This window comes from Oncorhynchus nerka, linkage group LG3, assembly GCF_034236695.1.
Source record: "Oncorhynchus nerka isolate Pitt River linkage group LG3, Oner_Uvic_2.0, whole genome shotgun sequence".
NCBI lineage: Eukaryota > Metazoa > Chordata > Actinopteri > Salmoniformes > Salmonidae > Oncorhynchus > Oncorhynchus nerka.
The window spans coordinates 22065558-22081521 of record NC_088398.1 but is presented as its reverse complement, the minus strand read 5'-3'; the positions used below and the strand labels follow the sequence as shown (position 1 = coordinate 22081521).

The window sequence follows — 15964 nt, the reverse complement described above, 5'->3', positions numbered from 1 at the left end:
TCATCAAAGCCTGATTATGGGTTGATGATTTGAATCAGGTGTGTAGTGTTCGGGCAAAAACAAAAATGTGCACCCCTTTGGGTCCCCAGGACCAGGATTGAGAACCAGTGATCTATAGTCAGAGCTCTGGCAGAACTTTATAGTTCTTAATTGTGATTATTCACCGGGTGTGTCTATTGGGAATACCGCTGATCGTGGAGAAAGCATCCATCTTGTTGATGATTTTACTGCAACGATAAAGCAGTCAACATTCGCCCACTCTCCCCTGAATACATCAGTTTGACATGGAATGTCTCGACATCATTTAAAAGGGAACAGCGGCACATTTCAGAGTGGAGAGTGAAGTAGAAGCTAGAGCTAGGTCACAAGGTTCTGCAACCCTCCCCTCACTGTAGTGCTAGATAGAACTTTGTGGAATGAAGCAGATCTACAAAAATAATCTACGTTCTGTGATGACAGCGAAATTACATATTGTGTTTGCAAGCCAAGCCCAAGTTGCCTTCCTTGAGCGAACAAGAGAAATGTGATGTAATTTAATGAAATGGAAAAGTATTCTTATATGTTTGCATCAAATACCATACTCCTTGAAAGGTGTGTGTTGATCATATATAGCAAAGGCTACTTGATGAAGGATGGTCACTGGCAATCAACAGCTGCTGTGTTGCTCTTTGGATTATCCCATGTCATAGAATGGGCCAAGTGTGTGAACGTTTATAAAGACAAAGGCGAACCCATGGAATTATTTGATTTGGATGGATGGATGGTTGACATGACAGAATGGTAGGCGGATATCTTCTGATCTAAAAGGTGGGGGAAGGTTTGCTACATTTCTCGAGCTCATGAAAGCAACCAGCTCTCACAGTCTCACGTCGAAATTAGACGTTCATCCATGTTTCTCAAACGTCAAAGTTTTCTGCTTGGTTTCCAGATAAATGCATTGAAAGAGGGATATGAAATAGGCTACTACCAAGGTCTGATGATGCTTCTGACAATATAGTAAAAGGATGTCCTAGTGTATTTAGAAATCTGCAGGAGACAGTGTAGTGTTTATGAGGAGTTCCCTTGTGCTGTGTTGTTGCATGTGCAGTAAGTCCTGGGTAGATTTTTCCCTCCCTGCTTGGCAGAGATCTTAGAAAAGGTAAGAATTGTGAACCCACAACCCAAATGTATCACATAAAATGTATATGCCATATCTCCCAATCAAAGGGGCTTCCCGAATAAAGCTTGTTCGCTGTGACAGAACATAGTTTTTCTTCATAGATCTGCGTTATTCCACAAAGTTCTATCTAGCGCTGCAATGAGGGAGAGGGTCGCTTAACATTGTGACCTAGCTCTAGCTCTATTCCACTCTCCATGAGTGAGAGAGCTGCACACTGTGACAGACAGTCCAACACTGTGACAGACAGTCCAACACTGTGACAGACAGTCCAACACTGTGACAGACAGTCCAACCCTGTGACAGACAGTCCAACACTGTGACAGACAGTCCAACACTGTGACAGACAGTCCAACCCTGTGACAGACAGTCCAACACTGTGACAGACAGTCCAACACCGAGCCAGACAGGTTTAGGTACTGTGACAAATCTCTGGTGTTTGAAACTCTAATTATAAGATAGAATTCAAGTAATACTCAATGTACTGTTTGCTTTGTCAGCTGGTAACATTCAGAAGAAGAAGCAGTCGAGAAAACGCGTCATCCTCCAGCTGCCAGCCAACGGGGGCCAAGACTGTCCTGAGGTGCTGGAGGAGGAAAAGGACTGTGAGGCTCCTAAAGTCTGCCCTGGTTACAGGTACAGCACAGTGCTTTCTGAAGACCCTGTACATGGAGATGATTACACCAATGATGATACTATTGCTACTGTCGTTAGCAACTCTTACTCATAAAGTGTATCGTTATTATACACTAATTACCTCTACTGTCTGCTGATAATGTTACTGTTGAATGTGATGATTTGAATGATTATGATGACATTGACTTGATGATCATCATCACGTTCAACATCATTATCACAATCAGCATCATCACAATACTTTCTCTATTGCAGGTGGAAGTCACACAAATGGAGAAGGTGTCAATTGGTACCATGGTACATCAGGGAGGACAGCCCAGGGGCTCGGGAGACATGTGGACCAGGTCTTCAAACAAGAGGTGAAATGACATCCTTTAACCGTGTCTTTTTTCCTCTTCACAAATCCCATTCTATTACTTACTCTTCTATCCAATTTAAACATCCACAATGAAATTGACATTCTTTGTGGCCTCTGAATCTCAGCCAGGAGAAAACAGATGGATTTGGCAAGGTTAGGAGAGGCAAATTGTGCTTCTTAAACCACTTGTCAAATTCTTCTCCTTTAGGCGAAGACGTGAACTGGGGTTGACACTCCCCGCAGCACTGAGGACACCGCTTGTCATCCCTCAGTGAATTTAGGATGTCAATGTCTTCATGACTTAGGCATCCACCTTGTTTGTTTGAGACAGTTTCTAAGTACCAGGTACCTCAGGCTCTTTTCATGCAGCTTCAATCACAGCTCCATTTGGGAGAGCTGCTACATTCCTCCCCTGGCTAACTGCAACCTGTAAATATGTTTCAATTGTAAGCGAACACCATATGATAGCATATTGAAGCGTACGTTTTACTTGCATTCAGGAATGGCTCACCTACTGTAGATAAAAGGAGCTGTACAACAAAGTAGTGTACATGTGTTTTTTCAGGTCACATAATAATTCCATTGTTGTATAGCTTTAAATGGAACTATAATCAGTGGCAATGTTGTAAATAGCCACTTGTGAAGTGCTAATATGCATAAATGGAAAGAGACACGTTACAATTTCCTTTTCTTCACACAAACGATCTGACATCCACAAACCTCCTGTAGCGTTGGGCTGACTCTCGTAGCCTGCGATAGTAGACGTTAACATCCCTGGGCTCTAAAGAATCCAGGTCACTGCTTGTCATTCTCTGAGACATGCTGAGACATAGTGTCTCTTTACCCCTGGGGCGTCTCACGGCTTCTCACAGCTTCTCACTGTTGTGTACCTGGAGGGACCTGGAACACTCCTGACCGCCAGTCACACTCACTGTCAACACACATGCCACCACAAACAACCCCACACATATCAACAGGCTACAGCAATCCAAACTTATAGAGTCAACAGAGGCCCAAGGGAGTTTGAGCAGAACTCTGCTTGTAAGTTACTTTGGGGTAGAAAAATAATTGGATCTTGAGTGTCTACGGCATAACGAAAAGCACGTATTGCAATATCTTCAGTTATGTCCTTTTAATCAAAACTCGACATATTTGTCATATTAACATTGAACCTGTATTGATCGTTATTTATATTTTACCCTGACCCTTCTTTCTACGTTGTTACTGACCGTATTTTTAAAAAAAAACAGTCTGCCTGAGGCTGTGTTCAATTGACAACCACCCTGTATTACATAGTACACCTTTTCTGCAACCCACCAAACCAATCAATGTCTCCATTCCTGCTAAATCTCTGTGACCCAGACAAAATGGCCACCAAGGGACATTGTGCCTTTGATTTCCCCCCACAGCCGTGTCCTGTCGCCAGCTGGACGGAGCGCAGGCAGACATTGGGGAGTGTCTGAAGTTTGCCAACACCATGCCCCCCATCACTCAGCGGTGCCAGCTCCCATGCCAGGATGATTGCCAGCTCACCAACTGGTCCAAGTTCTCGTCCTGCACAGCTGACTGTGTGGGGGTCCGAACCAGGAAGAGGTTACTTGTAGGTGAGGAATAGTAACAAAGCGCGTGGACTTTTGGTAGTATGGCACCTTTGCACAGGGGCAGTCCATTAAGGAAGTTCTATAGCTTATAAGCAACACATGACTGATTCAGTTTACTCTATGACCTTGCGAGAAGGGGAGGTAGCATGTAGCCTGCTAGAGTGCAGCATAGATGCTATTAGCAACTATTAGATAAAGTATCTTGTTTTGGGGAGCAGCCTAAGAATTTTAATGAGGTCTGGTCCAATTAATCTGGATGTGGAATATTTATATGTTACTCAATGAGAACATAATTATGCATATTAATGCCTAGTGACAGGATGGAGTTTAGCTTTTAAATTGCACATGACAGACCTGCAGGCAGGCAGACACACACAAACACAAACGTCCTACCTACTAACCCTTATCCTCTCTCCACCCCAGGGAGAAGCAAGAAGAAGGACAAGTGTAAGAACACCCAGATGTACCCTCTGAGCGAGACCCAGTACTGCCCGTGTGACAAGTACAACGCCCAGCCCTTGGGCAACTGGTCCGACTGCATCCTGGCCGTGGGAGACCGGGTGGAGAGTCTCCCGGGCATGAAGGTCCAGGGGAACATCAAGGAGTGTGGCCAGGGCTACCGCTACCAGGCCATGGTGTGTTACGACCAGGACAGCAGACTGGTGGAGACCTCACGATGCAACAGCCACGGTGGGGTGGAGTTGTTGTGTGTGTGTGTGTGTGTGTGTGTGTGTGTGTGTGTGTGTACCCCCAGGGGAAGTTGACTAGCCGTAATCCCCCCCTGAGCCCCTCACACACTAATATACACACACACACTAATACACACACACACACACACACACCAATACACACACTAATTAACACACACTAATACAGACACAGAGAGAGTATGCTCCTAATGGCATCATGCATTGCTCCGTTAACTATGACCCCTCATCTCTGATGATGACTGATGACCTGCCAGCACCAAATCTGCCCCAAATCACAGCTACAGTGCTTGGTTTGATGCCAAGGGCGGGGATGTGGGTCGACTGGGTTGTTAGGTTTCTCTCCAATGATGATTTCAGTGAAACAATAAGCAATGCGTGTACAAAACATTGCAATATCTGTATTAAAATGTAAGATGTTTTACCACTTTCTAAGTTCTCTGGCTCTCATGAATATTACGATTTTTAAAACAACTGTTTATTTTTAAAACTGGATTTTCTTTTAAACTGGATTTGACATGATTTATTTTCTCAAATATTCTTGTCTGAACTTTTCTTATCTGAATCGCTCTTATCTTCTTGTTCTTAAAACATGAAGCGCAAAGGAACACTCGATGCCCTCTCTAATTTGACACATGCAGACAAATTGCTTTTAGAATAGTTGAATTTTGAAGACATGTACTGATATAAGCGGCAGCAGAGAGCGAGATGTAGAAATGAACACATCAGTGTCATGCGTTTCTGAACAGAGCCCAAGCTATGACTCAGAGATTCAGTTGCACATTAGTAAGCCTGGGAGTGGGTACGACTGGTGCCCGACACTGGGACGTATTAGGAAAGAAAATATGTGTGTGTTTGTGGGACAAGGTATACTGTATATTATTATGGAAGGAATTATTGATAGTGTTCTCGAATAATAATGTGTTTTTGTCACTGAGATGATCGTCTCGTTACGGTATGTATCGTAATACATGCAATATCACTTCCCTATCTCTCTCTCCCTCTCATGTTTCTCTCTCTGACTCTCTCTCACCCTCTCTTCTCTCCCTCTCTCTTTCTCTCTCTGCGTATCTCTCACTCTCTCTCGCCCTCTCTCTTTCTCTCTTCTTGCTCTCTCTCTTCCTCCCATCGTCAGGGTTAATATTAATAGAAGAGGAAACATTGTCCTCTCTACCACTGTGTGTATGGTGACATATTTCCCCAGGCTGTGATAGAGATCATCGAATGTAGTTATCTCTACCCCCCCCCCCCCCAGATATCAATAGAGGCGGGGATTAAGGCTGAAAGGCTGTGTTGCTCATACACAGACATTCTGTTTACTGTTCACCTTTTTGTAAAGTCTTGGACTCAAGCGGTGATGATTTGACATAAGTTCATCTATTGCTGATTTGTTGGAGTCTGTGGAGTTTTCCCCATTTTATGGGGTTAACGTTTGACATGTGAACTGTTCAAGTCTCCATGGTGGGTTAAAAGGTGTTGGTTGGGGTACTGACCAGTGACCGTGTGTACAGAATCCATGTTAGGAACCTTGCCATTCCTCCTCCTTGGACCTTAACGCCTCACCTTGACAATGTTCCTAGTATGGATTCTGTACTTTGTAACTCAGCCATTCCCTTTTCTATGATTATAAACTATGGGATGGCTCTGAGAGGCTTGGCCTTGGCTCGACAGGAATTGGGTGGTTAAGAGGAAATTTTTTGTATGTGTTTTTTATTTTTTATTTCACCTTTATTTAACCAGGTAGGCAAGTTGAGAACAAGTTCTTATTTACAATTACTACCTGGCCAAGATAAAGCAAAGCAACGAGAGCGTACAGGTCGCAATGATGGGTAGTATATGGGGCTTTGATGACAAAACGGATGGCACTGTGATAGACTGCATCCAATTTATTAACTGGGTATTGGAGGCTATTTTGTAAATGACATCGCCGAAGTCGAGGATCGGTAGGATGCTCAGTTTAGAAGGGTATGTTTGGCAGCATGAGTGAAGGATGCTTTGTTGCGAAATAGGAAGCCAATTCTAGATTTAACTTTGGATTGGAGATGTTTGATATGAGTCTGGAAGGAGAGTTTACAGTCTAACCTGACACCTAGGTATTTGTAGTTGTCCACATATTCTAAGTCAGAACCATCCAGAGTAGTGATGCTTTATTTGTATTTAAGAGCAATTGCTCTGAGGCCACGGAAGGAGAGTTGTATGGCATTGAAGCTCGTCTGGAGAGTTGTTAACACTGTGTCCAATGAAGGGCCAGAAGTATACAGAATGGTGTCGTCTATGTAGAGGTGGATCAGAGACTCACCAGCAGCAAGAGCGACATCATTGATGATGAAGAGAGTTGGTCCAAGAATTTAACCCTGTGGCACCCCCATAGAGACTGCCAGAGGCCCGGACAACAGGCCCTCCGATTTGACACACTGAACTCTATCAGAGAAGTAGTTGGTGAACCAGGCGAGGCAATCATTTGAGAAACCAAGGCTATCGAGTCTGCCGATGAGGATGTGGTGATTGACAGAGTCGAAAGCCTTGGCCTGGTCAATGAATACGGCTGCACAGTATTGTTTCTTATCAATGGCGGTTAAGATATCGTTTAGGACCTTGAGCGTGGCTGAGGTGCACCCATGACCAGCTCTGAAACCAGATTGCATAGCGGAGAAGGAATGAGGAATGAGGTCACGGTTACTACAAGACTTGTAGTAAGGCGGACATGTTGTTAAGGACCAGTAACCTCTAGCAGTATGTGAGGTTGTGGTGGGGATGTGGTTTAGTTGGAGGCGATTGGGAGCCGACATATTAGTAAGGGCTAGTGAACTACTCTGCATGGGCAGGAGAGTGCTGTTGAGGATTAGGGTTAGCTAATGTAGTGAGAGGAGGAGGGGCTGCCATGGTATTAAGAGATGATTGGGCCACTTCCAAACTGCTGAAATGACACAGCAAAACAAATCAGGTGAACGCAATGGGTTGTGCTAAATTTAGGCTCTGCTGTGGAACAGAAAAGTTCTGATTAAACAGCAACACATCCATTCTATGGATCCCTCAAGAAATGTGATACAATATGCAGTGTTTCTCCCACTCCGTATCCTCTCATTCCACCACACCCCTGCAGACACACAGCGGATAACTATACATCAAAATGTGTTTTGGTTTGAAACTGTCTTTACACTGTAGCTGCAGTACTAATCAGACATATAGAGACATTCTCTGTATGTTTAACTCTGGTTCTAATTCCTCTGATTGGAATTGGCACTGTGGGAACAGAACTGTAGCAGGGGGTTAATGTAGATCTATAGGGGATGAACACATATGGGAGGGTCCATGAACTACATGGCATAAGGGATGATTTCAGATCATTGGGCTGGTTTAAAGAGCAATTGAAGGCAATTAACAACTTCTCTGGTAGAAAATGGCCTATGTGGCATCGATATTAGTCAGAATCATTTGTTCTACTGTTACAAAGTGTAAATAGGATCATTTTGTTCATAAGGTCAGTCACGTCCAAACTGAGATTTGAGAGATAATTAGGAAAACAATGGTACGTCACGGAATGAAGGTTAGTGTATAAGTTTTCCTTGGGTTGGGTTTATTTCAATCCTGCCCACAGCTGGCAGCACCCAAGTAATCATTAGTTCAGGAACGCGCAGCTGCACGCGAACAATCATCATGCCCATGGTCAATTTGGTTTGGCATTCATTATCTTTAAGGGATATGGGACAATATTTTAAAATGTCAGTAGCTCCAAATTTATATAACTTAAAAAATCTCTAACCAACTATAAATTATACAAATTCATATAGAAATATTGAAAGCATTTAATGAGACAGCTAAAATATAAAAATATTGTCCCATTTACATTGTGAAATTGAATAAATGGAACTGAGTCAAACATGTGGTTTCCATGTGTTTGATCTGTTTGATACTGTTCCATTCATCCATTCCAGTCATTACACTGAGTCTGTCCTCCTATAGCTCCTCCCACCAGCCTCCACTGGTGTATGTGATGTCACATGACAGTAAGGCGTGTCACTGTGCCACTAGGGTCACCCCTGTTGGGATCGGAGAGGCTTCTTTCCCTGCCACCCCGTCTTCCTGCCATGTGGTCTGCCCCATCACTCAGGAAGCTCCTATGTTTGAACAGGATTCCAGGGTCAAATACTGCTGACAATGGTAGCAGTTAACAGCCAGGGCTTCCAATCAATCACACACCCAGCACCTAGAGAGTCTTCAGGAAGACAGAATGTTGTCAAAAAGTGCATTTTATGCACAAACACCTCATTTTGTCTCCTTGCGTGTTCACTTCATTGATTTAGCTGTTTTCCAATTCAATCTGGATGGGACCACAGGGAAACGCTGCTACACAATAACACAGCCTCAGGCCTTCAAGCCTGAAGCTTTAGTTCAGACCCAGCCCTCAAACGTATACAATACACCATACATTCCAGTTCATTAACAACCGTCTCGTGAAAGCATCGAGAAGAAACGTGTTCATCTACACTGAAATGTAGCCAGTGGTTCACATGGATAACCTCTTCCAGTGAATTAGCCTGGGACCTCTGTGTGTTTGTCGAGACAGACACGGGATATCAGGGCTTGGGGATGTAGGGATCCAGATGAACAGGAGTAATAAGCAGAGTGAGACGCTTAAACCAGCCAGCCCCAGTTGCCATGTCATGACCCTGTCAGCCACTTGAGGAAACATAGATTACATGAAAAAGCTTACAGTTGACCCAAACCACTGTTCAAGAGTATTTTTTATTTATTTTAACAGCTCCATATGAGACCCTGGAGTGTAGCTCTATTGTTATAGCGCAACATCAGCCGTCTCTGTAAATCAACAGTTGAGTCATTATTTGCTCATGTTGTTGGTGCTAGTATTGGTTTTCTGGTCATGTGATATCGTTACACCTTGGATTTTCTCCAAGTTGCACATACAATATTTTCACAAGACTTTATTATGATGTTATTGTTTATTACAGAAAACAAAAATATAATGGGTAACATTATGCTTTAACTCCTTCGTGAAAATGTCATGAACACGCAATTACCTTTTACAACATGTCATAACCTTATCGCAATCAGACTAGAATAGATGCTATACCATGGAAAGGAAGGGCTATGCATCATAGGGCTCCTGGGGGCCTCTATGGGCCCCTGTCTTTTCCTGGCCCTTCTCACACCACTCTCTCTCTCCTCCATGCAGGCTACATTGAGGAGGCATGCATCATCCCCTGTCCGTCAGACTGTAAGCTCAGCGAGTGGTCCAACTGGTCCCGCTGCAGCAAGTCATGTGGTAGCGGGGTCAAAGTGCGTTCCAAGTGGCTCCGGGAGAAACCCTACAACGGAGGGCGACCCTGCCCCAAACTGGACCACATCAACCAGGTACAGCATGAGAAACACTCACAAGACTGTCTAATGTAGAAATGAGTTCATGTTTACTTGTAATAATTTTATCTGACAGCTGAGGGACTTCCTAATATGGATGCCAGTTTTTCCTAATATAAATGATTTTTTCAGGCACTGTTTGTGATAAATAACACCGTTTTTGTGTTAGAAACACATTATTACAAACACATAGGAGAGAGAAACAAATGAAATATTCATTAAAATATTCTGTTTGAATTACCTTCCGTTACTTTCTCTCATGATTGCCAAATTGCTTTTGCTGGGTAGAATAGAGGGCCAGGGGAATGGATACTATAAATGGATCCATCCAACAGAAATGATTTGAGAAATGACATTTTTTTTTTTACCTTCAATTTGAATAGCAACAGATTCAGAGAAGTGGATTAAATTCATGGTATGTTGATCTGTTTCTCAGTGTTTGAACTCTCTAAAGGGGTAGAGCAGCCTTCATTTACAACGTCACATTAATCAAATGTTTGATCGAAGCAATTCAATATTTGCATTTGTCAATTATACCAAATCTTTGTCACTTTCATTCCACAATGCACACTGGATACGGATAAACACAATAGGCCCAGGTAAGACCCTTTTCAGTATTATTGTCAACAATGTCCCACATACTAAATATCTCTTGTTGTGCATAGTACTGTACAGAACACTCACAGACGTAGCAGGGGTAAGATTAAAAGGGATAGACATAAGCACCAACAAAACACCTCTGGTAATGTCTTAATCATCTCAACACAGTAATATCATTGACGCTATTCTTGTCACCCAAACTCAATGATAAACGGAGGTAATAACCACATATATATTAAGTGTCAAACCTCTTGCCTGGTGCCTTCCCCCAGGTGTATGAGGTTGTGCCCTGTATTAGTGACTGCAGTCAGTATGTGTGGGTGGCTGAACCCTGGAGTGTGTGGAAGGTCAGCAACTTGGACCTGAAGGAGAACTGTGGAGAGGGCGTCCAGACCCGCAAAGTCAGGTACTATACCCTTTCACTACATCACACTACTGTAGACTAAATAAAACCATCCCAAGCGATGTTCTGCTCCCTCATACGAAGACCGTTGTGTCACACACAGTATAAATCCATGGTCCTCAACATATGCATGTAAATATGTTGTATATATTGCATTTGATTGACAGCTGATTTTAATGGAAAATGTTTTGACTATGTAAGGTCATATGAACACATCTCTGGGCCAATCCCATAGGTGTATGCTGAACACTATTGACGGTCCATCTGAGTCTGTGGAGGACTACCTGTGTGACCCGGAGGACATGCCCTTGGGGACACGGGGAAGCCGGCTGCCCTGCCCCGAGGACTGTGTCCTCTCTGACTGGAGCAGTTGGAACCGCTGCAGCCTGGTAAGAATAGCTGGTCGGAGACCAATCATCTCTATTCATGTATGTATGATGTGTATGTGATGAGTGTGGTAAGAGGTTTCCTGGATCTGTACAAAAGTTTTGGCCTCTCTGGAGTTGCTGCAGCCTGTTAAGAACCACTGGTACATGTATGTGGTAGGAACTGACCTTGGATCTGTAGGATAGTTTTTAAAAAATTCACCCACTGATTCTGTGATATGAAGTCCTGTGATTGAAACTGATTACCCATTTCTCACTTTTCGAAAGAGACTGGAACCTAACATAAAGAGTTTGTTTGTCTTAGGATACATGGATTGTGAATCCTTCACAGTATGATATTTCTTCCTCCACGGAGGCAGAAAAATAATAAAAAATTGAAAATGTGTGCTGCAGAACGGTAACAAATGCCTGTGAATCACATTATCCAATTCTCACCCATTAAAATACACAGAGAAAGAAACCGATGTAACTACTTCCTGATCGAGACTTCAGTGGAGGTGAATGTATTTCTGGATGTAGAAATCCCCTGGTGAAACAGCTGCACCTGCTCTGATCGGATCATGAACCACTCTCACTCTCCAGCCTGACACTGCTAGGAATCCTTTGTAACACGGTAAAGGCAGCCCGACCATGGTTGCCTCACAGCTGTAAAATAGACACATGTATGAAATATTACTGAATATAATCAAAGTCCAGTAGTTAACCGCAAGTAAGGGGTCCACTCCTCCCCCTCTGACACATTTCATTGGTTGTAAAAAAGAGCGATTGAACTGTTTCGACATCACCTGCTGTTTTCCTGAAAAGGCACCAGCCATTGTTAATCACACCCCGTTCTCTTGAAGTGCTTGACATGCTGACTTCCCACAATTCCAATCTCAACATGGAGTCTTGCCGGTACCATGTTTAATTCATGAGGAATAAAACATTCCAGCGATGTTATTCCAGAGGCAATGTTTTTCCCACTCTCACACTGTGTAAAGGGAATGTATAAGGTTGGAATATCTATTCGAGAAGCATCCTCAACGTTTTTCTGCAAAATTCCTAGGAATTCCATATTCCAGGAATGCCAGTAGAGAGGATATGGAAATGTTGGCAGCCCTGGGAATTGGGAATGGCATGACATCAAAACATGGAATGTTAATCCACTTTTATTTAAGACAATTAAATATGGAGAAAAAGCTGGGAAATAATCCAGAAGCCTTCAAATTCACACAGTTGAATCGACTTTCATGTTCAATAAATATGGACATCATGGCGACAAGGCCTCTCCATTGAAAAGGGGCTTAGTTCCAGTTCAGTAGACTTCTTATGACTTGCTGCAATGTGGATTTGTAAATAATTTACGCTATAACAAAAATACACAACCCTCTCCCTTTTTGCTCAACCCCTCCATGTCGATGTGAAATTGTGCCTACTTTTCAGCCATGCAGTTACAACAACAGCAGGAAACGGACAGCTTACGCCATCCGGTCACCTGGAGCAGGGAGACAATGTCCGGACACCACAGAGAAGGAGCCATGTAGTCTGAACCTGAACTGCTTTCACTATTTCTACAACATCACAGGTAAAGAAATTTTAAAAATGATTCGCAGAACATCTCACTTTGACATCTTCCATCTAGTTTGTCTATAAGTAGCTACTTTCCCTCATCAGTGGCTATCTACTTACACTGTTTTTACCTCAATATCAAATCATTTCTGGGTAACAGTTAAGTACCTTACTGTGACTGTTTTCAATCAAAATGGTCAAAAAGAAACAAAAATAGCTTCTTAGCGTGAGCAATTTCTTGATCTATTAACTTATTTTCCTCCTGGTGACTGCATCCTACCAAAACAGGCAGAAATGTCAGGCGGCCATTTTTAACAGCTCTTACACTAAAAGGGCATTATCATAATTTTCACAATTTTTATAGTATTATTCCAAGTTCATAGTGTGGAAATATATACAAAACCCTGGGAAATCATGTTATTGACCTCACTCGGCCTTTGAAGTGTTCTAATTTTACTCATACTGAAATAACTTTACCCAACTAATGCAGTTAAAAAAATCTATATACACACTATAAGGTTATGTATTCATTTTGCACACTCTTGGTGCAGCATACTCTTATCTAGTGCTACTCCAAAACGACTTGGTCCAATTAAACTGCAGTCTTTTTTGGTGGCTCCTCTGTGATTCCAGAGATGTGTAGTGTTATCTTCAATATCTTAGCTCTCTCTCTCTCTCTCCTCTCTCTGTCTGTTGCTCACTTCACTGCTAATCTGTAGCACTCTGCTCCCAGCGTCACCCAGGCCTTTCAGGGCCACACAGTAACTATGCAAATAAAATACCAGTAGAGATCATTACTGGAAATGCTCTATTTCATGTAGCCAGGATCCATCTTGCCTTTGCTTGTCTGAATCGTTCTCTCTCTCTCTCTCTCTCTCTCCACAATCTCCCTCTTCCACTCCCCTGAGTGCCACAAAGCTTTGCAGCAGGAGTTGAGCACTTAAAACAGCCGCTAAAAACAGCCACTCATCTTGGTCAGAGTGTTGCAGGCGTTTGAGTGATCCCCAGGCCCCTTAGTGGTAGGCATGCTTCCTGGCTTAACTAGAGCCACATGGTTATTTGATTGTGGTTCTGGGATTCCAACTTCTCTGGATTCAAACGATATGTGTCACGTTCTGACCTTAGTTCTTTTGTTATGTCTTTGTTTTAGTATGGTCAGGGTGTGAGTTGGGTGGGTTGTCTATGTTAGTTTTTCTATGATCTGCTATTTCTGTGTTTGGCCTGGTATGGTTCTCAATCAGAGGCAGCTGTCAATCATTGGCCCTGATTGAGAACCATATTTAGGGAGCCTGTTTTCTATTGTGTTTCGTGGGTGATTATTTTCTGTTCTGTGCTTTGTATTTCACCGTTCAGGACTATTTCGTTTCATTTTCGCTGTTTTTGTTTTGTGTTCATATAATAAATACAATATGGACACTTACCACGCTGAACATTGGTCCTCCGATCCTTCTTACTACTCCTCCTCAGAAGAGGAGGACGAGAATCGTTACAATATGCTTCACTTCAGAAGATTGTTTATGTAAATACTTTACTATTTATATTTTTGATAACTTTTACTTCACTACATTCCTAAAGAAAATGATATACTTTTTACTCCGTACAATTTCCCTGACACCCAAAAGTACTCCTTACATTTTGAATGCTTAGCAGTACAGGAAAATGGTCCAATTCACACACTTATCAAGAAAACATCCTTGGTCATCTCTACTGCCTCTGATCTTGCGGACTCACTAAACACAAATGCTTTATTTGTAAATGGCGTCTGAGTGTTGGAGTGTGCCCCTGGCTATCCATAAAAATTAAAATTAAAATTAAAAAATTGTGCCATTTGGTTTGCTTAATATACTTTTACTTTTGATACATAAGTATATTTAAAAACCAAATACTTTTAGACTTTCACTGAAGTAGTATTTAACTGTGTGACTTTTTACTTGAGTCATATTCTATTAAGGTATCTTTACTTTTACGCAAGTCTGACAATTCCACCACTTCTCTTGAAATAGGCGTGGGCGTTTCTCTTGATCTTTTTATGTGCTCCTCCGTCATATGCCCTAGTTTAGCTGTCAAAAGCATGGCAGAGCAGGTGTTACAAGCGGTCATGACTCTGTTCAGTTAATGAGCTCAAGTGTTAGAGGTGTTCCCAATGCGTCTGTTGCCAAACTAATCAACTGCCATCAAACTCAACTGAGTACATATCCTATCTTTAGAAAATGGCTTGGGGTTGGAACTGCCTAAAACAGGCTTTGACATCAAATGTACCCTTTGCCTAATGATTGAAGCTTTGCATGTGTATCTCCTGTCCAGTTCGGGGCAATGATGTATATAAACACTAGATTGCAAATGCTGTGTATTGGCCAATGAGAGGCTTTGAAGCCACCGGTCGGACATATTGGTACTCCCCAGAAGAATGAGTCTTCCATAGGAATAAATGGAAGTCTTTACAGTATTTCAATTAAATGTTTCAAGGACAAAATTACATGTATTTAAGAATTTTAATATTGTAGTGGGGACAGCAACATTATTACTTTCTAAAAGTTATATGTTAAGGAAAATGTTATTTTATATTTACTTATAATTATTTCTATGTTTAGCTCACATAATATCATTTCAAAGTATGCATTAAGGTGTTTGTAATAGAATAAGCTTGGTAAAAACAAATGTATGCATTAAAATGAATCAAATTCATTTCTATAGCTCGTTTTTTACAATGGTGGGGGAGTAGTAAAATGGAGCAGCGGTGGCTTCAAATCAGTGCCCCCCTTTTAGCCATCTAGTATATATATAAATCATTGGTTCGGGCCCTACGGTACACTGAGAATAGAAAACATTTTAGAACACCTGGTCTTTCCATGACATAGACTGACCAGGTGAATCCAGGTGAAAGCTATGATCCCTTATTGATTCCACTTGTTCACTCCACTTCAAGCAGTGTAGATGAAGGGGAGTAGACAGGTTAAAGAAGGATTATCAAGCCTTGAGACAATTGAGAAATGGATTGTTTTATGAGTGCCATTCAGAGGGTGAATGGGCAAGATTAAAAAAAAATGTATGCCTTTGAACAGGGTACGGTAGTAGGTGCCAGACACACCGGTGTGTGTATCAAGAACAGTCAACCACCCAAAGGACATCCAGCCTACTTGGCACAGCTGTGGGATGCATTGGAGTCGACATGGGCCAGCATCCCTGTGGAACG

The 15964-nt window shown here is 42.3% G+C and overlaps 1 protein-coding gene across 1 annotated transcript in view; it reads left to right on the top strand.

Annotated features, from left to right (window-relative positions):
• Window positions 1-15964, top strand: part of LOC115104763 (thrombospondin type-1 domain-containing protein 7A-like) — a 73342-nt gene that overhangs the window by 43805 nt on the left and 13573 nt on the right. The window contains exons 11-19 of the mRNA XM_065005555.1: window positions 1657-1792; window positions 2048-2151; window positions 3560-3754; window positions 4175-4441; window positions 9653-9831; window positions 10428-10433; window positions 10707-10840; window positions 11073-11226; window positions 12646-12787. Of these exons, the coding sequence (XP_064861627.1) occupies window positions 1657-1792; window positions 2048-2151; window positions 3560-3754; window positions 4175-4441; window positions 9653-9831; window positions 10428-10433; window positions 10707-10840; window positions 11073-11226; window positions 12646-12787 (1317 nt within the window). The remainder of the gene's footprint in view (window positions 1-1656; window positions 1793-2047; window positions 2152-3559; window positions 3755-4174; window positions 4442-9652; window positions 9832-10427; window positions 10434-10706; window positions 10841-11072; window positions 11227-12645; window positions 12788-15964) is intronic.